Genomic DNA, 25462 nt, shown 5'->3' with positions numbered 1-25462 from the left:
GTTGGCATTGGGCACCATGATCGAACCAATGTTCGTACTTTATGCCTGTTGGGCTGACGAAAGTCTCGGCGCAATGAGGGCCTCACCAGAACTCTGGTACTATTCTCAGTTGCTCTTGCCCAAGATCTCTCCCACAACCTTGGCTGTTGCCTGGACTATGAGCTCATGCTCATGTGAGTGTATCCTCTCCTCGAGCTGAGCCAGAGTCTCCCCTTGCCGGCACTCAATCTCCTTCGTGAGGATGGGCTCACCCTGGTCGACCTCCTTAATGACATTGTGGACCATGATACCCGTCTTGTTGTCCTTAAGCTTGCCGTTCTGGAAGTCCTCGAAGGCTCGTTCGATTCTGCCATGTTGGTTAGCACTGGAGCTCACGTTTCACTCCTCGAGACGAGTGCGGGAAACTCACGCATTAGCACCGTCATATGCACCTAAAATCAAAATGTTAGATCCTGTGAGACCAAATAAGAGATGGATATGAGAGCAAAAACTTACGCGGCAGCGCGGGGTGCAAGTTGATGACCCGGATCCCCTTGGCTGTCAGAGGATCCAAGAAGTGCTCGCCAAAGATCTGCATCCACCCCGCCAGGACGACGAGATGCGGCTGGTGCTCGAGAATCTTGGCCGCCAGTGCCGCGTCGTACCTATCCCGCGCGTCCTGCACCTTCTGGGGATCCTTCTCGCCCTTCTCCTGGAAGCCGTGTGATATCAAGTTGAAGTACTCCCAGGGAATGCCCTTGCTCTCGGCCCGGGTGGTGGCGTACGCCTTGCCACGGTTCACAATGAGGCGGATGATGCTGGCGTCGGGTATGCGCCCGTCTGATATCCCATCGCAGAGCGCCTGAAAGTTGGAGCCGTTGCCGCTGGCCATGACCAGTATGCGGCAAGGTGAATCGGCCATGATGCTGGAGTTTTGTGTTGGGTTCGCAAAGACAATGCGCTGGACGAAAGGGATTGATGGCAAATGGGAGTGCTCAGTCTCCCTTATGAGTTAAATTGAAAGTGAATAGTGCGTGAAACTAGACCAAGCTCTCTACTGTCCACCACCTAAACTCCCGCAACGACATTGAAGTCAAAAAGACTCGGTTGAGGGCATCCACAGATGCATCACGTGACCGCAGTGGGTTGGCGGAACTTCACCGTCTTCTCTAGGCTCTCAAGTAGACGAGATTCATAGCGGACGAAGATATTTGAATAATACTAGTATGTATCCTCTTCGAACCCGACAGGCGTGTCGTCTGTGCTCTGGGGAATATTACGGGCTCATCAACGACTTGGGACTTTGGAAGGCTCCCATGTCCCTTACCTAATGCCTAGGTACGGTATGAAAGGCCGAGGGGGGGCTCCGAAACAGGATGCCGAGGAGAATTGGTAAGACGGAGTTCACGATGTGACTTCAAGAGACATCACGGCCTGTTTGGGCAACCCCGGGTAGTTTCTCTTGCTACATAGGGATTCCTCATCGTCAAGCGGGGGAGGAACCATATCTTCCTGCACGAGCCACGACACTGGTAACCGGTCTCTCCATCTTGGGAAGGGGATTCATTGATGACCCGCGTGGTTGTCTGTTGAGCGGAGGCAATAAGGCAGGGCTGTTAGATATTCCATGTTAGGAGCGACAGCGGTAGCACGTGTCAACAGTAACAATCGCTACCTGAGCTCGTCATCGTGGGCAGCGGTGGAGGGTGTTTAACAACATGTGATTTTGTCAGGGTTCATGCAAACCCCCCCAAAACCGAAACCCAAGGGTCGGCCAGTGTCGAAAGCCGGCTGCTGGCGACTGGCTAGTAATAGGACCCTTGTCAGACACGTGCTGAGACCATCGCAATGTGAATGGGGCAAGCTGCGCGGATTAAAGGGCTACAATATGTGATTCTCACGTGTCAGAAACGAAGCCATGAAGGAGGACTCTCGGACTCGCGGGCAGTTCCACGAGTCCTTCGAAGCGGGGCCGGGTCACACAGCCCGTACTCGTTGACCATGGGTTGATTTGGAATTTTGGCCTTCGGTATGGGGTCGTCCGTAGCCCAGATACGAGACATCAAGGCATCTCAGGACATTCTGAAAGGATGGCACGGATGGATTGCGATGATGACGAGCAGGATGAATTTCACATGCCCAAGTCAACTCATCGTCAGTGGCTTCGCCGCATCGGGCGACTGTGCTGCTGACACATTCCTTACAACAGTGGGCGGCTAGCCACTTACTGCCAGACTCCCAGTGGAGTGGTGCTGGGGATCAGCACTCCTAGTTGGGTGATCATGTTCCATGAGACCCTGCCAAGGCTGTAGCAGCACATGCACCGATCTGGCTCAGGCTCTCAGCGCCCCCTCACAGGCCGTCACAGGCTCACAGCGCTCTCTTCTGCTTAGGTCCAGTGGACAGCCCGCCAGAGCTAATAGCAGTACCCGTACCCTAGGGCAGCCTCAGTGGCCGAAGTGGTGGAGCGACCCCCCACGATTGGCCGCTGGGTGAGCGCCATGGTCGCACCTCAGTGACTCGGGCGAGTGAGACGATGCCCAACAAATTGATTCAAGTGCCCGTTTGATGACCCTCCACTCCCTCTCTTCCCCCACGACCTCAGGCTGGCTGCTTGAGCAACTTGACTCTTCCAACCACCACTAAACTGCTGCGTATCCGTGTCGCCAGACCATCGCCTGCCCGCAAGGCTCGCCGGCTGCTCCAGCCGGGTCAATCGCAGTTTACCACAAATCACTGCCAGGGTCTGGCCCTCCAGACGTCCAGACAGACAACCCTGCCCACTCTTATCGCCGACGGTAGCGAAAACGCCGGTGGTTTGGCTGCCCAGCACACTGGAAGCTGAGCTGCGGCGGTGGGCACAATCACATGCTCGCTCCAGCGTCACCACCACCTCCACCCAGCCCAGTCGCATCCCATCCCAACCTGCACAGATCCCTCGCGAACGACCATGTTACCTTCCGCCGACCAGGGTCCTAACCCCCAGCAGGCGGACCACCATCGTCATCCTCCTCCCGTCTCTCCTCCTGCTTATTCCGCATCCGTAACCTCGCCGGCTGCTAAAGACGCTGCCGCCGCCGCCTCCGCCACCACCAACCCTCTCCCACCATTATCACCGAACAATGATCACGAACGGATGCTCCCGCCGCTGAGCAGTGTCACGGGCGGTCACAGCCTCCCTATCCGAAGCGACATGGCCAGCGTCGTCGGCCAGCACCCGGCGTCCCAATGGCCTGCCTCGAACCCTCTGATGCAGCATCCTGGGTTCGTCGCGCCTAGCCGCCCAGCGCAGTACAAGGCGGACAGTCCCCTCACAATGGATCTTGATACCGCCAGCAACAGCGCCGCCAGCGCAGCGTCGCCAGATTCCCGCAGCCATGGCCGCGCGGGAAGCGTCAATCTCGACGACCCTGATGTCTGGCTCGCAGCCGAAGCCCTCGGCGATCTTCGTGCAGGTGAGTGGCCCCCGTAGATCGCAAATGTAGTATATAGATCAAGTCGAGCCGGCACTGACCTCTGGCAACCTAGACTTTGTCTCCTCACCACCCAACTCGAGTGGTGTTCTTCCAAGCCCGCCCGCGCCGACTGCCCAACCTCCCAAGACGAAGCCGTCGCGGAACGCGGAGCCGCTGTTCTCCCTCCTCACCACGTCGCATCCGCTCTTGGCGACAACCATCACAGGCGCTACGTCGGCCTACGGCGGCGCAAAGAACTTTTCACCACGCTTCAAGTCGGGCGCCGAGTACGTCGAGGGCTACCTGACCCCCATCGCCAACACTGTCGGCTCTGTTGGTCGCGTCACCGGCGTGGAGGGCGGCGTCCGCTGGTTCCTGGGCGCCGGACGGAGGCACGGTTCTGACCTAGAGGCGGGGAGCTCCAAGAAGCGACGCAAGGTCGATCCCGCCGGGCCTGAGCCCATCACCAAGAAGCGCGCCGAGGCAGAGGGCCTAGTCGCTCTGTCCCAGGTCCCCGCCGAGGCTGGGAGCCTGGAAGACTCATTCCCATCCACCCCCAAGGGCGAGCGGAGGCCATCCTTTGCCAGCACCGTCGACACCCTTCCGGCCTACGACGACATGCGCTCCCCGGCCTACAGCGAGTCCATGGACAGCCAGGCCCAGTCGCGGGCCAACCGCGCCAACGCCCCGTGGCAGTCCCGCCTCGTCATGTCGACCTCGGGCCTTGGTGTTGCCATGAGCGACGAGAGCCTGCGAAGCCTCAAGTACTGCCTGCGGTGGCTGCGCTGGGCCAACGAGCACATCGGGGGCGTGATTGGCACCCTGAAGACTACCCTTGAGCAGTACGAGAGGCCGGAGGACAAGGACATGGCGCAGTGGGAGAGCACAGAGAGAGACGCCGCCGCGCTAGAAGCGCTGGTGGATCCGAACAATGACAACCAGGAGCCCAAGCCGTCGCGCGCGGAGCTCGTGTCGCGCATCAACTCGCTCAAGAGCGACGTCCTCAAGACACTGCAGGACGCCATCACGATGGTGTCTCGGTACGCGGGCGGAGCGCTCCCCGAGAACGCCAGGGTCCTCGTGCGGCGGCACCTGACGAGCCTGCCGCACCGGTTCCGGCTGGCGACGATGACGGAGAACGACGAGGGCCAGATCAGCGCGCAGGACAGTGACTCGGCGGTGCGCGAGGGCGCGCAGAAGGTGCTGGTGCTGGCCAAGGAGGGCCTCGACATGGTGTCTCAGGTCAGCGGCATCGTGGACGGGACGATTGTCAGCGCGGAGGAGTGGTGCGAGCGCATGGGCAAGAAGAAGAGGCGCGACAGCAGGGACGCCGACAACCGCCCCGTGCTCCCCACGCAGATGGAGCCCAACGGAGACGTCAAGATGAACTAGGGGAAGGGAAGGGGGTGTGTGCAGTGGGCGCCGGGTGATCGAGAGAAACAGACGGGACAGATGGGAAAAGAACGACAGCGAAAACGAAAATAAAACGGATAGAGCTGGCGGGACCGGCACCACTGTCAACGAGAGAGAACGAAGACAGATGAGGGCGCCTACTAGAAGGGAGCAGGAGTTGTTGAAGACGAACGCCCGGGTGGTTCTCGTCGTCCTCTGTCGAGACAGATGCAGATTCAAAGCGGTTCAGGGGAGACGGGGGGAGGGGAGTTGAGTATTGATACCACATGTCCCAGCCGAGAAAGGCAGGGCATTCCTTTCGCTACACGAGAGACGTAAGAGAAGAGGTTGGGTTGGGTTGGATGAATGAAATTGGAGGAAGACGGGGACGCGAAAAGAACATTCTTTCACGCTGTGAATACTTTTCTTTGCTTGGGTGCTATTGTTTTTATTGCTCCTCAGCCGTGTTTCCTTTTAGCGTTTCTTCTTTGCTAGTGGTTGTTCTTTGCTGGTATGAGGGTCTTTCATGGGATATACACTTGGCGCCAGTCAGAGACGAGGTGTCCAGGTTCTGCTTGATTTCTTGCTTGAAAGCACGGGGGTGTTTTTTTTCTATGTACTCTGAGAAAGTCAATGGACTTGATTGTTCTGCTCTCATGAGAATGACTCTCTCATTCATGAATCAGCATCATGGTGGTATGCAGCCCCTCGGTTCACTCGCTAATGAAGAGCAGTGTCCAGGCTACCAGTACTAACTACCACGACTAACTACCAAGTTAACCCGTGAACTTGACGGCAAAGAGGCCGCGCTCGATGCAGTTGACAATCAGCGTCCCCGAGGCAAAGTAAGGGTACACGCTCCAGGAGCCATAAAACTCGGCAGCGGGGTCGGCATCGTCCTCAGGGTAGCAGTCAAAGTAGCCCAGCTCCTCGATGTTTCCGCCCGTGGGATCCTCGGCCACTCCCGCGACGTCCAGGATGCGCAGCCCGGAGCCGTAGTTGGCCTGGTAGGCGAGGCCGTCGACAACGTACATGTTGTGGTCGATGGAGTTGTGCGCGGCGACGAACGTGCCCGTGTGGACGGGGGCCTCGAGCGACGAGATGTCGAAGACGTACGTCCTGGTCCTCTGGTCGCTGCCGTACGTCTCGTCCAGCTCGTCGTCGAGCAGCACGTGGCGGAACTCGGCGTCGACCACCCACCCCTGGTGCGTGTACGAGGCGCCGTCGTAGGGCGTCGACGACACGACCACGGGGCTCGCCCTGTCGCTCACGTCGTAGATGGTGAAGGCGTCCTCGTTGTACGCGAAGCACACCTCCCTGCCGCGGTACGCCTCGTCCACGCCCGCCGGCGGGTACACCACGCACTGCGCGTCGTGCACGTAGCCGTCCGAGGCGCCGCAGCCGACCTGCACAGGCGCCGTGGGGTCCGACACGTCCACCACGACGAGCCCGCCCGAGCACTCGGCCGCGCCCACGACGTACAGGGTGCTGCTGTCGGCGTTGGCCACGACGTTGTGCGAGCTGCCCACGCCGTCGAACAGGGCGGCCAGGTCGCCGTCCACGCTGAACTCGACGGGCGAGGACGGGTCCACGTCCAGCAGCCTGCTCAGGTCGAACACCTGGATTCCGTGGCCGCTGGCCTCGGAGCCGATGTAGGCGTGGCCGGCAATGACCTTGATGTCGCGCCAGGTGGAGCTGGCGGTCTGGGTGGGCAGCCGTCCCAGGTAGGCCAGCGACCCGTCCAGGACCTCGACAAAGGCCGTGCCGTCCGTCTGGCCGACCAGGGCGAACTCGCGGCCGTCGTCCGAGTTCCAGCCCCAGATGTCGTTGCCCTCGCGCTCAGAGCTGCCCATGTCCTCGTGGGTCAGGTGGGCGGCCAGGTCGACGCTGCGGCAGCTGTACTCCCCCGCGGTGCCGTTGCTGCTGCAGGGCGTGCCCGCCGCGGACTGGTAGCGCCCGGCGTCGTAGAGACCCGCGGCGCGGGCGGCGTCGCGCTGGGAGAGCTTGATCTGGCGGAGGGTGCTCATGCGGTTGGCCGCGTTGAGCTCGGGGAGATCCTCCTTGCGCATATGGCCGGACCAGGCAGCGGCGGAGCCGGCGAGGGCGGCGAGGGCGGTGATGGTGGACTTCATGGTGTGGAATAACTTAATGATGGTAATGGAGGATGGCCTGGGGCTGAGCTCTGCAAGACTGGAGGCGACGGGGGCGGCGGGTTTTATGCCACTGCTCGAGTCACCGGCGGAGGTGTCCCAGTACTGGTACTGGGGATGTACTTGATAGAGCTTCCCACACCCGATGCAGTAGCTGCGTACCTGCTACTACCAGGAATACAGCCGAATATCCATCCGTAGCTGTGGAAGTGTGGCCATATCACACTTTCTTGAAGCGTCGCTCTCCGGCAGTTGAATGGGCAGCATGGCGGATGTTTGGTCTGATTTGATGTGCAGTTGGCTGGAGTCCTGGGCCACCTGCCCAATTAGGCAAGAGACTTCCGGGGGGCCGGAGGTGCGAGCGGAGACACGATAACGGCGTCGCGGAGGCGCCAAGCGGGCTGCCAGGCGGGGTAGAAGCCGTTGCTTGTGTAGGGGAAGAATGGGATATGCCCTGTTACACCCAAGTCCGATTTCATTCCAGCTCGTTCTGGCTTGTTTCGTGTTTCCAGGCCAGCGGCAGCTCGTCCGGCAGTCCCGGGCTGGCCGGCAGTCGAGACGCAGCCAGGTCACAAGCAAGGATGTAAGCTTAAAGTCAAGCTAAAATCTCTCGAGTCCCGACAAGACGCAGATCAGAAGTTCCCTGCACAGAACAGACGCCACCAGATGCGACGCGCGTTTCACACGGCAGTTTGCCGCGCGAAATGGATCATAATACCCCACGCCGGCTGTCATCTTAGGTTTTGTTCTTATTAACCGACTTGCTACCATGTACGAGTGCCGTCAGCCACCGCCCAGCTCCCGCCCAGATACCACCTGCCAAGGCGTTCCAATGGTCTTGGCTTATGGGGCGCCCTTATCGGAGATCAGCATCGAGGAGGAAGCCCGCTTGCTGGCTCTCCCCACGTCACAGGATTACGCTCGTGATGGACTCATCTGGGTGAGAGAGACTCCCCGTTGTATATACCAGGCCCAGTCGGCGCTTGTGAGACCTGCTAGGTGCAAGCTGGGCTTGTTGGCCCGCGCTACGTAGAACCTCGGTAGAGGGAAAACTGCTACTACTAGGTACCATCCTGCCACCCTCCATCCACCAAAGCTACCTGGCGTCAAGGTTGCAGGCGGTTTGACGACCAGCGTTGAGCGATTCCGCAGTCACATCACCGCCTAGGATGAGGCAGACCGTGACACCGAGACAACTCGGGACCGACGGTTCCTGCGTTGTTCATGCCAAAGGTGGGAAGAGCCTCTGGGCTCCAAGCGTATCACAAATCACGCCATAGAAGGGCCTTTCCATCATAGGTCGCATCAGAGGGACATCTCTATCGCAAGTCACATCGGAGAAGAAGCCTCTTTGCGTATGGACAAGACACCCGCTGCTCATCAACGTAGCCATTCTGACACAGACGGGCCATGATGGAGACGTTACCATTAACCCTAGCTGAGACTTGAGCGATGCTATACAGACGTGGGCAAGTATATAGATATGAGCAACTAGCCGTTCCTATCATTCTCTCTCCACCAACAACCCTTGTCTGCATATCCCAACAACCTCACACCATGGGCTACCCCGACACCTTCACCGGCTTCTGCGTCGACAGCCCCCAGACGTGGAACCAGTTCCAGCGCGCCGAGCTGACGCCCAAACCCTTCGGCGACCACGACATCGACGTCGAGGTCGAGGCCTGCGGCGTGTGCGGCTCCGACGTGCACACCGTGACGGGCGGCTGGGGCCCCTACCAAGGCCCCCTGTGCGTCGGCCACGAGATTGTCGGCCGAGCCGTCCGCGTGGGCTCCCACGTCCGGGGCATCTCCCGGGGAGACCGCGTCGGCGTCGGCGGGCAGGTCTGGGCGTGCCTCGAGTGCGACCTGTGCAGGGACGGGCAGGAGAACTACTGCGCTGAGCTGATCGACACGTGTGTGTTCCGCTTCCTCTCTCCCAGGGGAGGGTCTATAAGGCAGTAGTACAGTACTTAGCAGCAGCATTTTTGACATGTCATCACATCACTCCAGGTATAACGACCGGTACCGGGACGGCAGCCGCTCGCACGGCGGCTTCGCGAGCCACGTCCGCGCGCACGAGTACTTCACGTTCCGCATGCCCGAGGGCCTCGAGCCGGCCGTGGCAGCGCCCCTGCTGTGCGCGGGCATCACGACGTACGCGCCCCTCTCGTGCGCGGGCATCGGCCCGGGCAGGACGGTCGGCGTGATGGGCATCGGCGGGCTGGGACACCTGGCGCTGCAGTTCAGCCGGGCGCTGGGGGCCGAGACGTACGCGCTGACAACGTCACGAAGCAAGGTGGACGACTGCCTGGCCCTGGGGGCCGGGGGGGTCATCGTCACGAGCGAGGAGGATGGGTGGGAGGACGAGTGGAGGTCCAGGTTCGACATGATCCTGTGCTGCAGCGACATGGCGCACAAGCTGGACATGGGGAAGTGCATGAAGCTGATGCGGCCGGGGGGGGACTTCCACATGCTGGGGGTGCCGGATGAGGACCTGGCCCGGATGTCGGCGGGGGATTTCATATGGACGAGGGCGAGGCTGACGGGGAGCCACCTGGGGAACCACCAGGAGATGGAGGCGATGCTGCGGCTGGCGGCCGAGAAGGGGGTCAAGCCGTGGGTGGAGGTGCTGAAGATGGGCGAGGATGGGTGCAGGGAGGCCGTGGAGAGGGTGAGGGCGAACAAGGTGCGCTACCGGCTCGCCATGACGGGCTACGACGAGGCGTTTGGCAGAGGGTGAGGTGAATACAGATGCAGCCATATGCAGTCAGATGCGGTCAGATGCGGTCAGATGCGGTCAGATGCAGTCAGATAGATGCAGTCAGACCAATATCAGTAGCATTCACATTCACAGTTAAATACCCAGCGCCTTGGCAATGGCCTCGGCCACGCCCTTGGCCGACGCCGGGTTCTGGCCCGTAATCAGCTTCCCGTCCGTCACCACCTTGACCCCCCACGGCTCATCCGCCTTGACAAAGTTGGCCCCCGCCTTGATCAGCACGTCCTCGAGCAGGAACGGCATCGCGCTGCTCAGCTGCATCTGGTCCTCCTCTTCGTTGGTGAAGCCCGTCACCGTCTTGCTCTTCACGAGGGGCGTGCCGTCGGGGAGAGTCACCCTCCCCAGCACGATGGGCCCATGGCACACGGCGCTCACCAGCTTGCCCGCGGCGTAGAACTCCTGGATCAGCTGGATGGACTGCGCGTCCGTGGCCAGGTCGAACATGGGGCCGTGGCCGCCCGGGTAGAAGACGGCGTCGAACTCGCCCGCGCGGCCCAGGAATTCCTTGATGGGCCTGGTGTTCTCCCACACGGCCTTCTTGGTGTTGAGGAAGTTGACCGACGACTCGTCGTTCTTGGACATCTCCACCGAGCCTGGGTCCAGCGGGGCCACGCCGCCCTTGGGGGAAGCGATGACGAGCTCGGCCTTGGGCGCGAGCACGTCGTACGGGTGGGCGAGCTCGGGCTGGGGGAGGATGTCAGCTTTGGTTGTGGGTGTATTTCCGTGACAAACATACCAGGAACCATCCCGTGGGCCGGTTGATGGACTCGATCTTGTCGGCCGACGTGAGGACGATGAGGATCTTGGGCGCCATTGTTTCTGCTTGAATCGAGACTGAGATTGCTGTGAGTCTGTGTATGTGGTGAGGATATGTCAATTGAGATGATGATGATGACAGCGTCGAGTGCCAGCTGAGTTGATGTCACCGGGAAGCCTCTTTTATATACATTCCAAGCCTTATTATCGCCCCCAAGGCGGGGGAAGCTTCCATCAGAACTAAGCAGCCCCCGGAGCTCTGTGTGGCACCTCAGCCCTTCGGCATTGACGTCAAGCGCTACGGCACTTTTCATCAGATTGACCAAACGCGTCTTTTGCCCAGAACCCACCACTTCCAGCCGGATCTGCCCGTCGCCGAATTGTGGGGCCATTCCGGAGTTGCGGAGCCGAGTGCCTGAAAACGGAGTTGCGGAATAGGGAAAGGGAGCAATTCATCGAGCCGCTGTCCGCCACTAGATGGTGTGTACGAGTAGTATTAATAAAGGAAATGGTAAGCACGGACGGGAGTTGAGCCGTGGCAAGACTGCTCTCCGACTTTTCCCTGGCTGACAATGGCATGGAAGGGGTCGGAGTCTAGGGGCAGTATTACACATGTTTGCCCATTTCCGGCTTCCTGCATGTGTCAGAACTTTCCCGTGCGGGATGGGGAAAAAAACTTTCTTTTTAATAATCCAAGTAAGAAATTAGGCTCCTCGGAGGAATTCGTAATTCCCAGTCCCCAGTTATCCGGCCCGGGTCGTCGGGGGTGTGGATCCTTTGGCACCGGGACCCTCCGGCTCTCCGACACTCCGGACCCTCGGCGGCCCAGACACGATCAGGAGATCATATCCAGACCATAATATCCAGGTCTTTCCTCCCCCCGGTTCCATTTCTCATAGCCCTTAGACTGGGTAGATGCATTTACACTTGCTGTACCATGCATCAGCAAAAGCACACAACGCAAACAGGCTACCTAGGACAGTAGTGGTACTCACCCGCTGTCGCAGTACCCCGACGCCCCGCTGCCCCATTCCTGCTTGCACTTTTTCACGGTAAGCACCGCCGGATTGCTTCAAGTATCAAGACTCCCCTCCCCACTTACCGACTTGACGCAGGAACTGGTGCTGCACGCTGCGGTCGCCCCCTGGAAGAAGACGGCCGAGGCCAACGAGAGGACAAGGAGGGTGAGCTTCATGTTGTGATAGAGATGAGAGCAATGGGGATTTGCTTGCAGTTGATCTGTGGTATCAAACCAACAGTCATAGGGATCTCCTGCCGTGTATTTATACTTTTCTAGCAGCTTGTTTCTACTCCAACTTCGTAATATGTAGTCACCGGACTGGGTAGGATCGACAGTCAGGTCAGGCATAAAAGGCCGGGGAAAGGCTGACTCGTATAGGCCGTATATGTACTATTTGGGGATAGGGCATCATTATGATGAAAATCATTGTCTACAACACTGGAAGCTCTGTACTATTACGGTTTCATGTAAATGACAGGATAAAATAACGGCTGGGGCGGGCAATGTTTGTGGCGGATCAGCTGGCTTCGGTTCACCATCCGGCAAAGCCCAGTAGGGCGTAACCGTACGTCGTATTTCTCGGTCCACGGCGCCGAGTTCCTTGACCAAGATGGAACTTTCAGAGGTCATTCAGCCCAAGTCCTTGGGGTTCTAATTTATGCTACGTAGGTACGTAAGCGTCTACCTATTAGTATTACTTGTAGATGGTGACCCCATCGTCCACCTACATCAAAACTCCCTACTAGTAACATGAATCAGGTGCGTGCCGCCAGTGGCTAATTAAGGCCACAATAGGGTGAGAATTCCATATAACCATTGACATAAATAAATAAATGCTCATCAACGATATTTTGCATAGACTCGTGTGCCTTTGTTTTCATCCACAGGTCACATTGCCAATAAGGAAACCTATAGGCTGATGCCGTCAATGGCGCACCACGTAACTCGGATTGCAACGGTGGCTTCCACGTGGCTTGCTGCACCAAAGATGGATCCCGTAGATCTGAGTGAATTCCAGATATGTCCAAAGGATAGCTTATAATTATTTTGTGTTTCCTGGGTGATTGAAAGGAACCTCCTACATCACCCCATGGCCCAAGGTAACAGTACTCGACAGCTATGTCGTACAGTTTAGCAAGGTATCTCCTCCTAGTTGCTAAGATTGGGAAAGCTTGGACCATGAGATTGCCATAGAGCATAGAGATGGTCCAATTCTCAGCTGCCATGTATATAAAGCTCTAGGTACGCTTTCGAAACAGTGGCAGACGCTCTCCCCTTGACAACATTCCCTATGCCACTCTCTCTGCAGGCCAACAAGACAAGAGAACGATGGCCACCGAGAACCTCGGCCCCGGGCCCCAGGTCGAGCTCGATCCCCACGACGAGTCCCGCCATGTTAGGTAGCTAGCTCGCATTCAAGCAATAATACAACCCATTCGTTCGTATGCAAATTTATACAGATTCAAAAGGCCTCCTCGTCCCGAGGTATAAAATAGTACATGTATGGTTACAACCCCTTCTCCCCCTCCTCCCGCGCTCAGAGCTTCTGCAGCTGGGGCAATATCCTCTCCCTCACCACCTTGGACGCAACCGCCGATCCGTGCTGCAGAGTAATGGCCCCAATGATAGCCAGGACCGCGCCGTTAAGTACCGTCTCCACGCCAGAGGACTCCAGCTTGTGGGGCTGTAAATTCATCCAGTTAGCACCACCGTTCACCCACACACACACACACACAGGTAGTTCATAGTAGGGGTTGCAGATAGACATACCAACCGGGGCTTCCACCGCAGCACCTTGAGCATCCCCACCTCGGCCGCCAGAGAGTACAGCTTGTCCTTGCTGGACACGGCCCGCGGGTTCTCGACCGACAGGTTATCCACGGGGAGCAGCTGCTCGTGCTCAAACGGCTGCCTCTGCGCGCTGAACTCGTCCTCGACCCGAGCGCCTTCCATGGGCGCCTGGTTGACGACGAATTTTGTCGTCTCCATGATCAGCGCCATGCGACCTGTATTTTTTCCCCAACGGTTAGCCACCACAGCTCTTTTTGCCTCCTCTGCGAGTTTCCCCCGGGAACATACCCATCAGCGCCAGGCGGTCATTGAAGCCTCTCCGACCGCCGTCGAAGCTCTTGTGCGTGACGGCCAGCCACTTGAGCTCCTCCGGCAGCATCTTGCTGCCCCCCTGGCCCAGCAGCCGGTTGTACATGTCGTCCAGCTCCTCGGGGCTGCTGTTGACGGACCAGACCGCGTTGTGCGGCTTCTTGGACCTTTGCATCTGGATGGGAGCCTTCATGGCCGCGGGCGTCTGGCTCCAGCGCGGCGCGGGCTCGCCGGTCTGCGACTCGGAGACCTTGAACGACTCGGGCGTGGGCGTCGTCGCGGCCGGGGGCGTGGTCGTGGTTGTGTCGGTGGCGTAGCATGCGCGCAGGCCCGGTAGGCGCAGGGCCTGCCGGCTGGTGCGCGCCAGGGCTGTGCGGCAGGGCTGCATCGCCATTGTGTGTGTGTGTGTGTGTGTGTGGTTTTGCGGCGTTGTGGTCGGGGGAGAGGGATGGGGTCTGTTCTCGCGATGGGCGAGCGAGGCTTGCAACTTGCAATTGACCATATGGGAAGATCGCGAACATTTTCTCGAGGTCACGTGCAGCGCGGCAGGGGACGCGGCGGGAGACCCACCCACCCACCAGCTCCAGCGTTGTTCCTTGGCGCCAGAGCGACCCTTGAACAAAAGGTCTTGAACGCGTCCCCGGGAGCCTTGTCGAGGGCGACAACCACCACCTGTCATCTATTTCAAGGCTGGGGCCCCCCAATTACTATCAACAGGTTGAGAAGAGTCAGTTGTACCCAAAAGGTTCATCGGCCGGACCAGCAAAAACGAGGGAGATGCCCCTGCTACGTGGTTCCCCACAAGCTTGAACTCGCAGTCAGCTCCCTTCAACGCCCTTCAACTCCCACCATGGCCTCCAACGAGCCTCACGATGGCCTGCGCTCGCGCCTGGCCGCCGTCCTCCCCAAGGGCCAGCACTTCAACGTCTACCACCTCTCCACGCCGCCCACCAAGTGCGACGCCCTCTGCTCCCCTCCTCCCAACGAGCGCCCCGACCGTACCTACTGCGAGAAGCACTTCCTCGCCGTCTCCATCGACCAGCCCTCCTCCTCCGCCTCACCCTCCAACGCCGACAACAGCAACGAACACATCAACAACAAGCAAGTCTTCATCCTGGGCGTCGAGATCTTCATCTTCACCACCGCCCGCGCCACCACCATCTTCGTCTCCAAGGCCGACTCCACCGGCTACCTGCACCTGCTCAACCTCCCCGACGGCACTCCCAGCCCCATCCGTGAGGTCTGCGCCGCCTTCATCCGTTTCCTCGTCGACACGCGCCGCCGCAGCGACGTCCAGCTCGTCGTCAGCCTGTTCGCCCGCGCCCAGGCGCAGTACCTCTTCCCCAACAGCGTCAAGCACGGTGGGAAGCACGTCCTCGACGACAGGGGGCTTGTCAAGTGGTGGTGCCGCGTGCTGGACCCCCTCCTGCTGCAGCCGGGTGTGGGGGGCTACCTCGTCGTGCCGGGCCTGGACGCGTACGAGACGCGGGCGTTTGTGCCGCGGGGCGCGGGGGCCTCCGGCCGGTGGACGGCGGATCACCCCCTCGAGCGCATATCGCACTACACCCGCGAGTTCGACTGGGTGCCGCCGCGGTGCCTGATCCCCCGCTACCCGGACGACCCCAAGTCGCGGTTCCGCGACGAGCTGGACGAGGAGGCGTCCCAGACGGGCCACTTCCGCACGACGGGGGGCTGGAAGAGCGTGCGGACGCTGGAGACGTTCTGGGAGATGATGGCGTTCCGGCAGGAGTGCTCCAGCGGGAGGTTGACGGGGTTCATATGGGTGGTGTTTGACGATGAGAGCGCAGCGGACTCTGCGAAGAAGGCGCCTCTTCCCGCACCGGATGCGTCGTCCAAGGAGCGGCCATCCGCCGTGCCAGAGACGCCCAAGAAGCAGCGCACCATCTCCAATATCACGCCCACCACCACGCCCCGCAAGCTCTTCCCATCCAAGAAGGACTCCACACTGACCGACCCGGACACCCAAAAGGGAAATGAAGACGAAAAGAAGAAGAAGCAGAAGCAGAAGCTCCGCGGCATCATCATCCCCCGCCAGCCCAGGGTCAAGACGGCCCAGCGCAACTACCTCCTCGACCGCCCCGTCTCGACGGCGTACTACTCCTGGGACCCGGCGGGCCGCGGCGAGCGCATCGTCAGCGACACGGACTACAAGCGCATCGTCGAGCTGCTGCTCCACCTCGACTTTGCCACCCTGGACAAGGCTGCGGGTAGCACGCGCCGCTGGGTGGGCGAGGTTGGCATGGGCAGCCCCTGGGGCTACGCCGTGGAGGGGACAAGGGAGGTCCCCACCCCTGCCCAGGGTACGGCGGTGCAGCAGCAGCAGTCCGATGCGGAGAAGGGCCCGCAGGTGAATAACCTGACGGGCCTGGTTAAGAGGAAGCGCACCGACTCGTCTGGGGCCGCGGCGGGCGAGGTCAAGGTCCTCGGTGCAGGACTTGTCAGGAAGAAGCCCAAGGCGGACGAGGAGGCCGCCCCGAAACCCGAGGTCAATGCCCTCGGCGGAGGATTGGTGAGGAAGAAGGATAAGTCCTGATGGAAAATAGGAGTGTCCAGGTGGTTTTTATAGAGCGCGGCGTTTTGGGTCTCAAGGGCTTTGGGAGATGGGTAAATCGGGTCCCTGGAGACTGGCATGGAGTTATTTATACCTAGGCTAACCATTGGATCACACGCCTCAGCAAGTGACGGGTCTTTGATCCCAATTCGATTTTTATTATCTGATACCAAGCCACAGCGCCCTCATCATGGATGGGAAGCACATGCCCTCTTCCCCTCCCTTCACCTCAGGTACCTCACTTCAAGTACTGCAGATTCACCGGCGTGATCGGCTCCCCACCCGCCAGCACGGCCATGATGTTGCGCATGCTCAGCTCCTCGAACCCCTTGTGCGTCTCGACCGTCCCGCCCGCGTTGTGGCACGTCAGCATGGCCCTCCCGGCCACGGCGTGCGCCTTGAGCCGCCCGCTCACGCGCGGCTCGTCCGGGTGCACGTCCAGCGCCACCGACGACAGCCGCCCCGCGTCCAGGGCGTCCGCCACGGCGTCGTCGTCGACGAGGCTGCCCCGCGCGACGTTGACGAGGCGGCCGCCGGGCCGCATCCAGGACAGCTGCGCGGCGCCGAGGAGGGGCCCCGTACCCGGGGGGGCCGCCGGGGCGCACAGGACGACGCAGTCGGCGGAGCGGAGGAGGCTCTCGAGGGACGGGTGGGCCATGGCGCCTCCGAGAGCGGATGTGACGGCCGGGGCCACGGGGGCGACGTCGTAGTAGTGGATGGGCATGCCGAAGCCGTGGTGGCAGCGCGAGGCGATCTGGTGGCCGATGTTGCCGAGGCCGACGAGGCCCAGGACGTGGCCGCGGAGGTTGTGCGAGACGGCGGTGGCGTCGCGGTGGCAGATGGCAAAGTCGTCTGGGTGGGGGGAGACGGCCGAGGTCATGCACCAGGGGAGCACGCGGAAGGTGGATATGATCATGGCGACGGCAAAGTCGGCGACGGCGTCGGCGCAGGCCAGGCCCGAGTTGCAGTAGATGATGCCTTGGGGGAGTTTGTCAGTATCTTGGCATGAGTGGCATAACACCGGTGATGAGGGAGGGGGAGGGGGTTACCTCGCTCGCCCAGCAGCCTCGTGTCGGCCCAGTCGAAGCCAGCGCCGGCGCTGGCAAAGATCCTTACGCTCGGGGGGAGCAGGTCAATGAGCTCGCTGTCCCATTTGCCCATCTCACCGCCCGTGCCCCAGAAGGGCCGGAATATGGCGTGGAAATCCCCCCATCTCTGCTCCCTCAGGGCCCTGATGAACTCGGGGCGCTCCCGCTCAGCCGCCGACGGGCGGATGATGTCACACTGGCCGCAGAAGGAGATGTACGTGTCCGGGTTGTAGCGCACGGGGTCACCGATGTGCAGCACGCGAGGCCTGCGGTTCCCGACCGGCCTCGAAGGTGAGAGCGGCGAGAGCGGCACGCTGCGGTGAGATGTGATGATGGGGACGATGGGCGCGTTGGGGGTGGGCATGTTGGGCATGGGAGGGGCTGGCGATCCCGAACGAGGGGTCGACGCCGGCACCGGCGTATTTACGGGCTCAGCCATGGCGACGGCAGCAGATGCAGCCGATGGGGAGGAGTAGGGGCCCTGCAAAGTTCCCACAGTGCTCGCAGTGTGAAGAGGGCGTGAGACCAAGTGCTGGATTGTGTTTTGTGGTCGAGAGCTTGAGGTTCCTGGTGCTATGTAGCTTGCAAGGTGCTTGTACCCATCCTCAGCTGAAATCGCAGGGTCTCTGCGCTTGATTCGTACAGCTCCATATCGGGTGGCGTGGCGAGCCTCTTCACGATACTGCAATATCTCACTAGGCGCCGTGGGTGCCCAAGCATGCAACCCTGTAACATGGAGCTGTTGGGGCCAGTATATGTGTCATGCTGTTCGTACGACTGTCAGACTGGCCAGCGAGATCCGATACAGGAAGGCAGAGATAAGGCCTGCAGCATTAATATATTATGCAGTTCAGCCACAGCCGAACCAGCTATAATAAGCGACAACCACCGTCGGGCCAGCCAGGTAGTAGTAGTATAATGCTGTTCGCAGCGGGTACTGAGCTCGTCGTCGCATCTTCAGTGCAGCGAGAATCAGTCAATCACAGTCGCCAATAAAGACCGATTGCTTTTCCACGGTTGCATGTCCTCAGCTCAAGGCCGTACAAGTCTCAGGGACGGAAAGGCGCCAGGTAAGCTGTGTGGGCCCAATTGATTTCACAATGCTACATGTAGCTTGCCTGTATCTTATTTGATCCAAACGGATGGTCGGTAATAATACTGGCCTGTAATGATAGACATGGAGCCCTAATTATCGCAGCTCGGCATTACCGCTCCGGGCATTCTTCTCCACCGGGAATGCAAACCGCCCAGTGTTGATCTTGGCCCTCCGTCCGGCCTTTTCGAAAGCTTTCTTCACCAAGTCGATGAGTGCAGTGTCACTGCCAGGGGCACCAAGAACAGATCCACTGACGGGGAGGTATTCCGTCCTCCAACTGACCTTTGACTCGTACGGGATATGGGCAACTGCTCCCAGTCAGCGAGAAATATCAATTGCTATAACAGTGTTCCACTTACACGGAACGACTAGCTCGGGAGCGCCGAGTATGGGAGCAAGCATCGCAGAGGTGACGCCTTCAATCGGGTCAGGCATTTTGCTAGGCTTGTTATGGCGATAATCAGGTTCCACAAAACCAGAAGGAAAGATGACCACGGTACTAGAGTCAGTAGGGACGACATTATCGTTGAACCACGACTGAAAGACCTGGATACGTTCCAAATCCGACTTGTATTCTTCCTCGGCCACACCTCCTCCAATGCCCCTACAAACTCGTCAGTCATAACAATGGCGGGGAGGTATAGGAGCACAAACCATCGGTACCTTGGAGTCGCTTCAACGTAAGGCTCCCGGTCGAATCGCTGGTGGTACTTGGCTCGAAAATCTTGGTATTCGTGAGCGTAATCATAGCAGAATGATCGAAAGGGGGCCTTGACTCGTCAGCAAAACAGAAGATTACCTCAAGAAGGGTCATTACATCTTTCATGAAGCTCTGCAGAGTTTGGCCTCCAGCATCACTCGGAGGTTTAGCGTCCCAGATGTCCCCTAGGCTCAAACGCTGCGCCTTGACACCGAGGTATTGCTCAAGGCTTCCAACAAAATTGTGCATGAGGTCGAGTTGTTGCTTGGGAAGCTCGGCCGCAAAATTATCGAGGTAGACAATTTTCCTGGGCAGTGTAGGGGAAGCAGGCGCATCGAGAATAGCAGTCGCAGTGTCCAACAATTCTTCGAGACTGCGGGCCGCAAGGCCTATGCTGTCAAATCTCCTGGGATGGGTAAGTTTTACAGGTGCCACAGAGCCTACAATAGGTACTTACGATGAGCTGACACGAACTCCATCTAGGGAGTCGTTCGAGAACGAAGATCGTAGCGAGTACACTCCGTTGTGTGCCGCCGGACTCCGCAATCCGTCAATTGCTGGTCACATTAGCCTAGCCCAAGCACAAGATAAGAACTCGGGGCATACCGTCCTCGCCGACTGCATACTCCAGCCATTCGTATCCTGCCAGGGCCACACCAGCCCCGGCAGAACTACCAGATGGATCCTGATACTGGTCGGCACGGGGGTTCCATGGGCCCTGGACGTCAACCCATTGCTCGCCAGAGGCAAACTGTGAGACTTTCGTCTTGCCAACAATCACAGCCCCGAGATCCATCAGCTTCTGGGCGTAGCGAGCGGTCTTGTCCGCAGCTGACGGATACAGGGACGCCCAAGCTCGACTGGACAAGGTGGTCCGAGCCCCCTTGAGTGACATTGCGTCGCTGATGGAGAAGCGGACGCCAGCTAGAGGCTTCTCGGTGGACGGGTTCGGGTAGTAGAGGCGAGATGGGACAGGGATAGACTTAAATACACCCCCAGGAGACAGGGCGTTGAGGGCTCGGAACCTGACCTTGCTTTAGTGACCCCCGAGTTCCTGGGATGAAGAGACACTCATACCTGTCAATGCGAGTAACGTTCTCTGGAATGACGCCAAAGTCAAATGCCTCATACGAGTCTTCGTAGAGGCGCCATGCTTGGTACACGTTGGGACCATGCAAGATGTACGGTCCCGACGGCAGCTCATACAGCTGTTCCCGTGTTCCCACTGGGACCTCAAGGTGATGGACATCCCGGCCCACATCTACCCGTACGTATGTTGAATTGGTCTCATTTCCAGGTGCCTTTTCAACCAAGACGCCACCAAAGTCAGGGACGAAGACATCGTCAACTCGGTCGAACTCGTCCAAGAGCTGCTCCAGACGGCCGCCAAAGATCTCATCGGTGGTCAAGAGCGTGACCGGCAGGATAGAGTCTGGGTTGATAGTCGCCGTAATGGTGCCCTGTATGTAGTGTTCAGCGGGGGTTTTCAACTACGCATACATGCTGGGACAATATCCATACCAGCTTCTGGGGGTGAATGAGATAGTGGATGCCTGCAACCATGCAGGTCGTGAGTGACACCATCTCGACAGCAAAAAGCCGGGGTCTTGGAATGAAAATGGCTCAGGCAATCATGAATAAAAAAAACATGGTGGGAGAAGGCAATTGAAATAGGTGAAAAGAAAGCTGAAAGGAGACACGGGCGACGCGCGTGACGATCCATGATCCTCCAAGACACGGCACGTCGGGAAGGTGCCTAGTTATAGGTACGTACCTCGGTGAAGATCCCTGGATCTCGGTGAAGCCCCATCGCCAGATTCCAGTGTGGGGTGCCAAAATTTCCATGGAGCCCACCGCTATCGTATTATCGGAAACCCCACTACGAAAGATAAAAGTTGCAACTTTCCAATCCCTTCATATCACATCGTCCAGCTTGTCACAAAAATAGCACAAGATGGCCAAGAACAGAGGTGAGAGGCCCTCTCCCGGTTTCCAATGGTCGTCGTTCTAATGATCTGCGCAGCGCCGTCAAAACACTCCCGGGCCGCTCGTCGAGCGACGTCCCCCAGTATCGACCTCGACAAGTCGCTGAAGGACTTCAAGCCGCCCGCCTACTCGTCGGGCACCCAGCGGCCGTCTGTCCTCGCCGTCCACCAATCTGCCGGTGTCCAGAAGAAGGCCAAGACCAAGAGCCGGATGTCCTCCAAGGCCCGCCGCCGCCACGAGCGCGGCCTGCAGATGGGCGAGGCCGTCGCCGAGCGCACGCACAAGAAGGTCGAGCGCAGCAAGGTCAGGGGTCGCGCCGTTGTCGACAGGAGTAAGAGGTGGGAGGATATCAACAAGAAGGCCCAGGTCGAGGAGCAGCGCGCCGACGAGGAGGAGAGCGACGGCGCCGACGGCGAGGACAAGGGCTGGGAGACGGATGAGGACATGAGCGCGGGGGCCAAGGCTGCCGCAAACCCCGAGTCGGCCCCTGCTGCCCAGGCGCCTGCCGACGAGGGCTTTATCCCCGTAGATGACGACGAGGAGATTCTATAGACGATGACGGTTTACGGACTCAAGGCGCAGGCGTTTCGGCGAAATCGCACGGATCTGGGACTTTAAAAAAAATTGACTGAATGATGATGAATTGGGCATATCTGCCAGAACTGGTCACAGATACCAAAGTTCCATCTACAATACATCTACAAGGACATATGACTGTCGCTATGCCATCCAACCATGCAGTGCAGCTGTTGTACAAGACTTGTGAGAACCAAGCAGGCCTATTTCTTCTTCGGCGCTTTACTCTCCAGCGTCAGCCTCATCACTTCACCGACATCCCCTTGGGGCGTCTTCGTCTCCATCGCGTTCCGGGCCTCCGCCTCTGCTCTGACCCTTTTCAGCACCTCCTGGGCGTCCTTCTCTGTCACGTTGCGCCCCCGCTTCTTCTTTCCCAGCACCACCTCCACCTTGCAGCCCTTTTCCAGAAATTCGCCCAGCTGGCGCGTCTTGGTGACCAGGTCGTTCTCGCTGATGCCCCACGACAGCTCCACCTCTTTCACCTTGGGCTTGGCCGACAGCTTCCTCTTCTCCTTGCGCTCCCTCTCAGCCTTGTACTCCTCCTGGACGTTCACAATCTTGCACAGGGCGTACTGCTCGGGCGTCCCCTCCTTGGTGTTGGCCGGCTTGTACGGCTGGACCATGCGTAGCGACTCGCCCGTGCTGAGCTTGGTCATGACGAAGCGCGTCACCAGGGGCCCCTCGATGGTGCCGCCGTCGAGGACGAGGATCTTCGGGTCGGTGATCTCGTAGTCCTGGGGAAGGCGGTCCTTGCCCGTCTTCTCCATGTAGTCGCCGAGCGTGAAGCGCCGGTCAATCTTGTCCTCCGCGGCCATGGCGGCTCCCCTCTCGTCGAGGTCAACCGGTCCGCGTCGGCCCAGTGACGGGGAGCTGCTGAGGCATCGCGCTTGACACCTTATCGGGGCGCGGCGGAGGGGTTCTTCTGGTGCGCGTGTCCATGGGGAGATTCGTCCCGCAGCTTGACTGCGTTCTGTCTGGGAGAGGAAAGCACGGTAGAGTACCCGGCGAGAGTGGTGGAGGTTCGGTCGCCCGGGCATGGCGAATGCTGCAGAATGAGGCCTTTCTGTCTATTTGTTTCGTATGCGGGGTACGAAGTATAGGACAGCAGTGTAACTGGGCAGTAGTTCGAACCGCGGCTCGGTAACGATGGCTGGAGGTGTCTGGGGTTGTCAAAGCTGAAGCTTTGCACGTCACTGTGGACCTGGAGAGATCCCCGACAGATTGACCAATCATTTCCCGGACGATCTCCCCGCACACCACCTACCCTATAGCATAGAGATTGGGCAGATAAATAGATAAATGTGTACAAGTCGTTTGTAATACATAGGAGTCTTGCATTATTCATTTCATAAATATGTGAGTTTATTGAGTCTCATGTGCTGCGAGCTGGAGCTAGTTGTTATGTCCTGCTATCAATAAAGGGTGGATAATCAATCTGGTTGGTACAGCTTGGAACGGTAATTACTCTCGCAAGTTAATGAGTTGATTGAGCTTTCTATAGCAATTTTATCCTTTTCTAAAACGAACAAAATCGTCCAATGAAATTAACATTTAGAAGATATACGAAGATATCTAGTTGGCTAGTGGCTGCGAGTCTGTCAATAGAAGTGGTGCATCTCTCGGAGTCTGTTTAGGCAACGGAAAAAGTTGACGCCGCCTGGCGATTGTCCCTGTGCCCCACCTCCACAGCGAACAACTGAAGACGACTGGCAGTGCATTTCCACACGCCCCCGTCGCCTCCCAGATCATCCCGCCATCCAACATCAAACCACCTAATACCCAGCGCCAGTGCCTCCAAGGCCACACACAGCGCCATGGTTCTTCAAGATCTCGGGCGCCGTATCAACACGGCCGTCTCGAACCTCACGCGAGAACAGAACCTCGACGAAAAGGCACGACCAGCGTCGCACCCCGAGACCCCGCCACCGAACCATCTTGCTAACTGACACCTGTCCAGGCCTTCGATTCCATGCTCAAGGAAATCTGCGCCGCCCTTCTCGAAGCCGATGTCAACGTCAAGCTTGTCGGAACACTGCGCAAATCCATCAAGACCGCCGTCAACTTCAAAGAACTGCCCCCGGCCGTCAACAAGAAGCGATTGATCCAGAAGGCTGTCTTCGATGAGCTCGTCAAGCTCGTCGACCCCCACTGCGAGCCCTTCAAGCCCAAGAAGGGCAAGTCCAATGTCATCATGTTTGTTGGTCTGCAAGGTGCGGGCAAGACCACGACGTGTACCAAGCTCGCCCGCCACTACCAGACCAGGGGCCTCCGCACAGGTCTTGTCTGCGCAGACACTTTCCGAGCCGGTGCCTTTGACCAGCTGAAGCAGAACGCGACCAAGGTCAAAATCCCATACTATGGTTCGCTTACCGAGACGGACCCTGCGGTTGTGGCACGGGCAGGTGTGGAGCAGTTCAAGAAGGAGAGGTTCGAGGTCATCATTGTCGATACTTCCGGACGACATCGCCAGGAGTCAGCACTGTTCCAGGAGATGAAGGATATTCAGGACGCGATCAAGCCGGACGAGACAATCATGGTTCTGGACGCCTCCATCGGTCAACAGGCGGAGTCACAGGCCAAGGCCTTCAAGGAGGCTGCCGACTTTGGAGCCATCATCATCACCAAGACAGACGGCCACGCACACGGTGGTGGTGCCATTTCAGCCGTCGCCGCAACGCGCACCCCCATCGTGTTTATCGGCACGGGAGAGAACATGCTCGACCTGGAGCGTTTCGCTCCCCAACAGTTTGTGCAGAAGCTGCTGGGCATGGGCGACATGGCTGGTCTGGTGGAACACGTGCAGAGCCTCAACCTCAACCAGAAAGACACCATCAAGCACATCCAAGAAGGCATCTTCACGGTGCGGGACCTGCGGGACCAGCTATCAAACATTATGAAGATGGGGCCCCTGTCCAAGATGGCGGGCATGATCCCGGGGATGAGCAACATGATGCAGGGCATGGACGATGAAGAGGGCAGCGCGAAGCTGAAGCGCATGATTTACATATGCGACTCGATGACGGACAAGGAGCTCGACTCGGACGGCAAGATACTCATCGACCAGCCCACGAGAATGACGAGAATCGCGCGGGGATCGGGGACGTCGGTGCGCGAGGTGGAGGACCTGCTGACGCAGCAGCGTATGATGGCCGGCATGGCCAAGAAGATGGGTGGCAACATGAAGAACATGCAGCGGGCGCAACAGGCCATGGGCGGCGGCAACAAGGCGCAGCAGCTGGCGGCCATGCAGAAGCGGCTGCAGAGCATGGGCGGCGGCGCGGGCGGAGCTGGAGGTGGCATGCCTGACATGGGCAGCCTGATGAAGATGCTCGGAGGCGGAGGCGGTGGCATGCCGGGCGGCATGGATATGCAGGCCATGATGCGCCAGATGGGCATGGGCATGGGCGGAGGGATGCCAGGGATGCCTCCCAGCGGTGGACGGGGGCGCAGGTGATGTCGGCTTGCCCTAGAGAGACAACAAGTTACAGGCATGAGACATGTTCATATATTGGGACCGGCGTTCCGGACTGCGTGGTAAGGGCTGATGACGTGGTTGATAGTTCCGGGATGGCATTTGGTGGTGCAACACAGACTCACAGCGGCGACGATAATCGGACTCTAATTCCGCCCACGTTTCAATTTCCCCATTTCCCCAGCGGTCCCCCGAGTCCTCTCCCACACAAGATGCCGAGTGAACTCCGTGACCCGGTGCGAGAGCGCTGGAAACAGGCTGAAAAGGGCCCAAGTGCGCCTCCACAGGGCTAGGCTCTAGGCCGGCCCTCCGAAGCTTCGGCGGTGGAGACTCCGATATT

At 59.0% G+C, this 25462-nt stretch overlaps 12 protein-coding genes across 12 annotated transcripts; 5 read left to right on the top strand and 7 right to left on the bottom strand.

Moving 5' to 3' along the window:
* Positions 1-105: 105 nt before the first annotated feature.
* Positions 106-901, bottom strand: ade5 (phosphoribosylglycinamide formyltransferase; the record flags this gene model as incomplete). The annotated part of the gene is made up of 3 exons (XM_083197984.1): positions 106-346; positions 410-431; positions 496-901. The coding sequence occupies 3 exons, from the start codon at positions 899-901 to the stop codon at positions 106-108; spliced, it is 669 nt and encodes a 222-aa protein (XP_083045719.1).
* Positions 902-3172: 2271 nt separating this feature from the next.
* OPI1 (transcription factor Opi1-domain-containing protein) lies at positions 3173-4826 on the top strand (the record flags this gene model as incomplete). The annotated part of the gene is made up of 2 exons (XM_083197983.1): positions 3173-3434; positions 3508-4826. The coding sequence occupies 2 exons, from the start codon at positions 3173-3175 to the stop codon at positions 4824-4826; spliced, it is 1581 nt and encodes a 526-aa protein (XP_083045718.1).
* Positions 4827-5602: 776 nt separating this feature from the next.
* Positions 5603-6958, bottom strand: ACO1O0_008618 (uncharacterized protein; the record flags this gene model as incomplete). The annotated part of the gene is made up of 1 exon (XM_083197982.1): positions 5603-6958. The coding sequence occupies one exon, from the start codon at positions 6956-6958 to the stop codon at positions 5603-5605; it is 1356 nt and encodes a 451-aa protein (XP_083045717.1).
* Positions 6959-8533: 1575 nt separating this feature from the next.
* On the top strand, positions 8534-9716 carry ACO1O0_008617 (NAD(P)-dependent alcohol dehydrogenase; the record flags this gene model as incomplete). The annotated part of the gene is made up of 2 exons (XM_083197981.1): positions 8534-8889; positions 8987-9716. 2 exons carry the CDS (start codon positions 8534-8536, stop codon positions 9714-9716), a joined length of 1086 nt encoding a protein of 361 aa, XP_083045716.1.
* A 114-nt stretch (positions 9717-9830) lies between these two features.
* On the bottom strand, positions 9831-10569 carry ACO1O0_008616 (class I glutamine amidotransferase-like protein; the record flags this gene model as incomplete). Its single annotated transcript, XM_083197980.1, has 2 exons — positions 9831-10439; positions 10492-10569. The coding sequence occupies 2 exons, from the start codon at positions 10567-10569 to the stop codon at positions 9831-9833; spliced, it is 687 nt and encodes a 228-aa protein (XP_083045715.1).
* Positions 10570-13069: 2500 nt separating this feature from the next.
* On the bottom strand, positions 13070-14026 carry ACO1O0_008615 (mitochondrial 54S ribosomal mL57 domain-containing protein; the record flags this gene model as incomplete). Its single annotated transcript, XM_083197979.1, has 3 exons — positions 13070-13216; positions 13303-13538; positions 13612-14026. 3 exons carry the CDS (start codon positions 14024-14026, stop codon positions 13070-13072), a joined length of 798 nt encoding a protein of 265 aa, XP_083045714.1.
* A 456-nt stretch (positions 14027-14482) lies between these two features.
* On the top strand, positions 14483-16186 carry ACO1O0_008614 (histone acetylation protein-domain-containing protein; the record flags this gene model as incomplete). Its single annotated transcript, XM_083197978.1, has 1 exon — positions 14483-16186. One exon carries the CDS (start codon positions 14483-14485, stop codon positions 16184-16186), a length of 1704 nt encoding a protein of 567 aa, XP_083045713.1.
* Positions 16187-16442: 256 nt separating this feature from the next.
* On the bottom strand, positions 16443-17731 carry ACO1O0_008613 (D-mandelate dehydrogenase-like dehydrogenase; the record flags this gene model as incomplete). Its single annotated transcript, XM_083197977.1, has 2 exons — positions 16443-17182; positions 17254-17731. 2 exons carry the CDS (start codon positions 17729-17731, stop codon positions 16443-16445), a joined length of 1218 nt encoding a protein of 405 aa, XP_083045712.1.
* Positions 17732-18481: 750 nt separating this feature from the next.
* On the bottom strand, positions 18482-20672 carry ACO1O0_008612 (uncharacterized protein; the record flags this gene model as incomplete). The annotated part of the gene is made up of 8 exons (XM_083197976.1): positions 18482-18696; positions 18748-18992; positions 19052-19158; positions 19206-19494; positions 19546-19645; positions 19695-20113; positions 20166-20548; positions 20610-20672. The coding sequence occupies 8 exons, from the start codon at positions 20670-20672 to the stop codon at positions 18482-18484; spliced, it is 1821 nt and encodes a 606-aa protein (XP_083045711.1).
* Positions 20673-21042: 370 nt separating this feature from the next.
* Positions 21043-21626, top strand: ACO1O0_008611 (Alb1-domain-containing protein; the record flags this gene model as incomplete). Its single annotated transcript, XM_083197975.1, has 2 exons — positions 21043-21058; positions 21112-21626. The coding sequence occupies 2 exons, from the start codon at positions 21043-21045 to the stop codon at positions 21624-21626; spliced, it is 531 nt and encodes a 176-aa protein (XP_083045710.1).
* Positions 21627-21853: 227 nt separating this feature from the next.
* Positions 21854-22687, bottom strand: ACO1O0_008610 (uncharacterized protein; the record flags this gene model as incomplete). Its single annotated transcript, XM_083197974.1, has 2 exons — positions 21854-22520; positions 22545-22687. 2 exons carry the CDS (start codon positions 22685-22687, stop codon positions 21854-21856), a joined length of 810 nt encoding a protein of 269 aa, XP_083045709.1.
* Positions 22688-23464: 777 nt separating this feature from the next.
* Positions 23465-25104, top strand: SRP54 (RNA-binding signal recognition particle subunit SRP54; the record flags this gene model as incomplete). The annotated part of the gene is made up of 2 exons (XM_083197973.1): positions 23465-23467; positions 23608-25104. The coding sequence occupies 2 exons, from the start codon at positions 23465-23467 to the stop codon at positions 25102-25104; spliced, it is 1500 nt and encodes a 499-aa protein (XP_083045708.1).
* Between the last annotated feature and the right edge of the window lie 358 nt (positions 25105-25462).

This window comes from Amphichorda felina (assembly GCF_050947745.1).
Source record: "Amphichorda felina strain 45539 chromosome Unknown scaffold_9, whole genome shotgun sequence".
NCBI lineage: Eukaryota > Fungi > Ascomycota > Sordariomycetes > Hypocreales > Bionectriaceae > Amphichorda > Amphichorda felina.
Note: the sequence above shows the minus strand (reverse complement) of the source record. Positions and strands in the feature narration are given on the sequence as shown.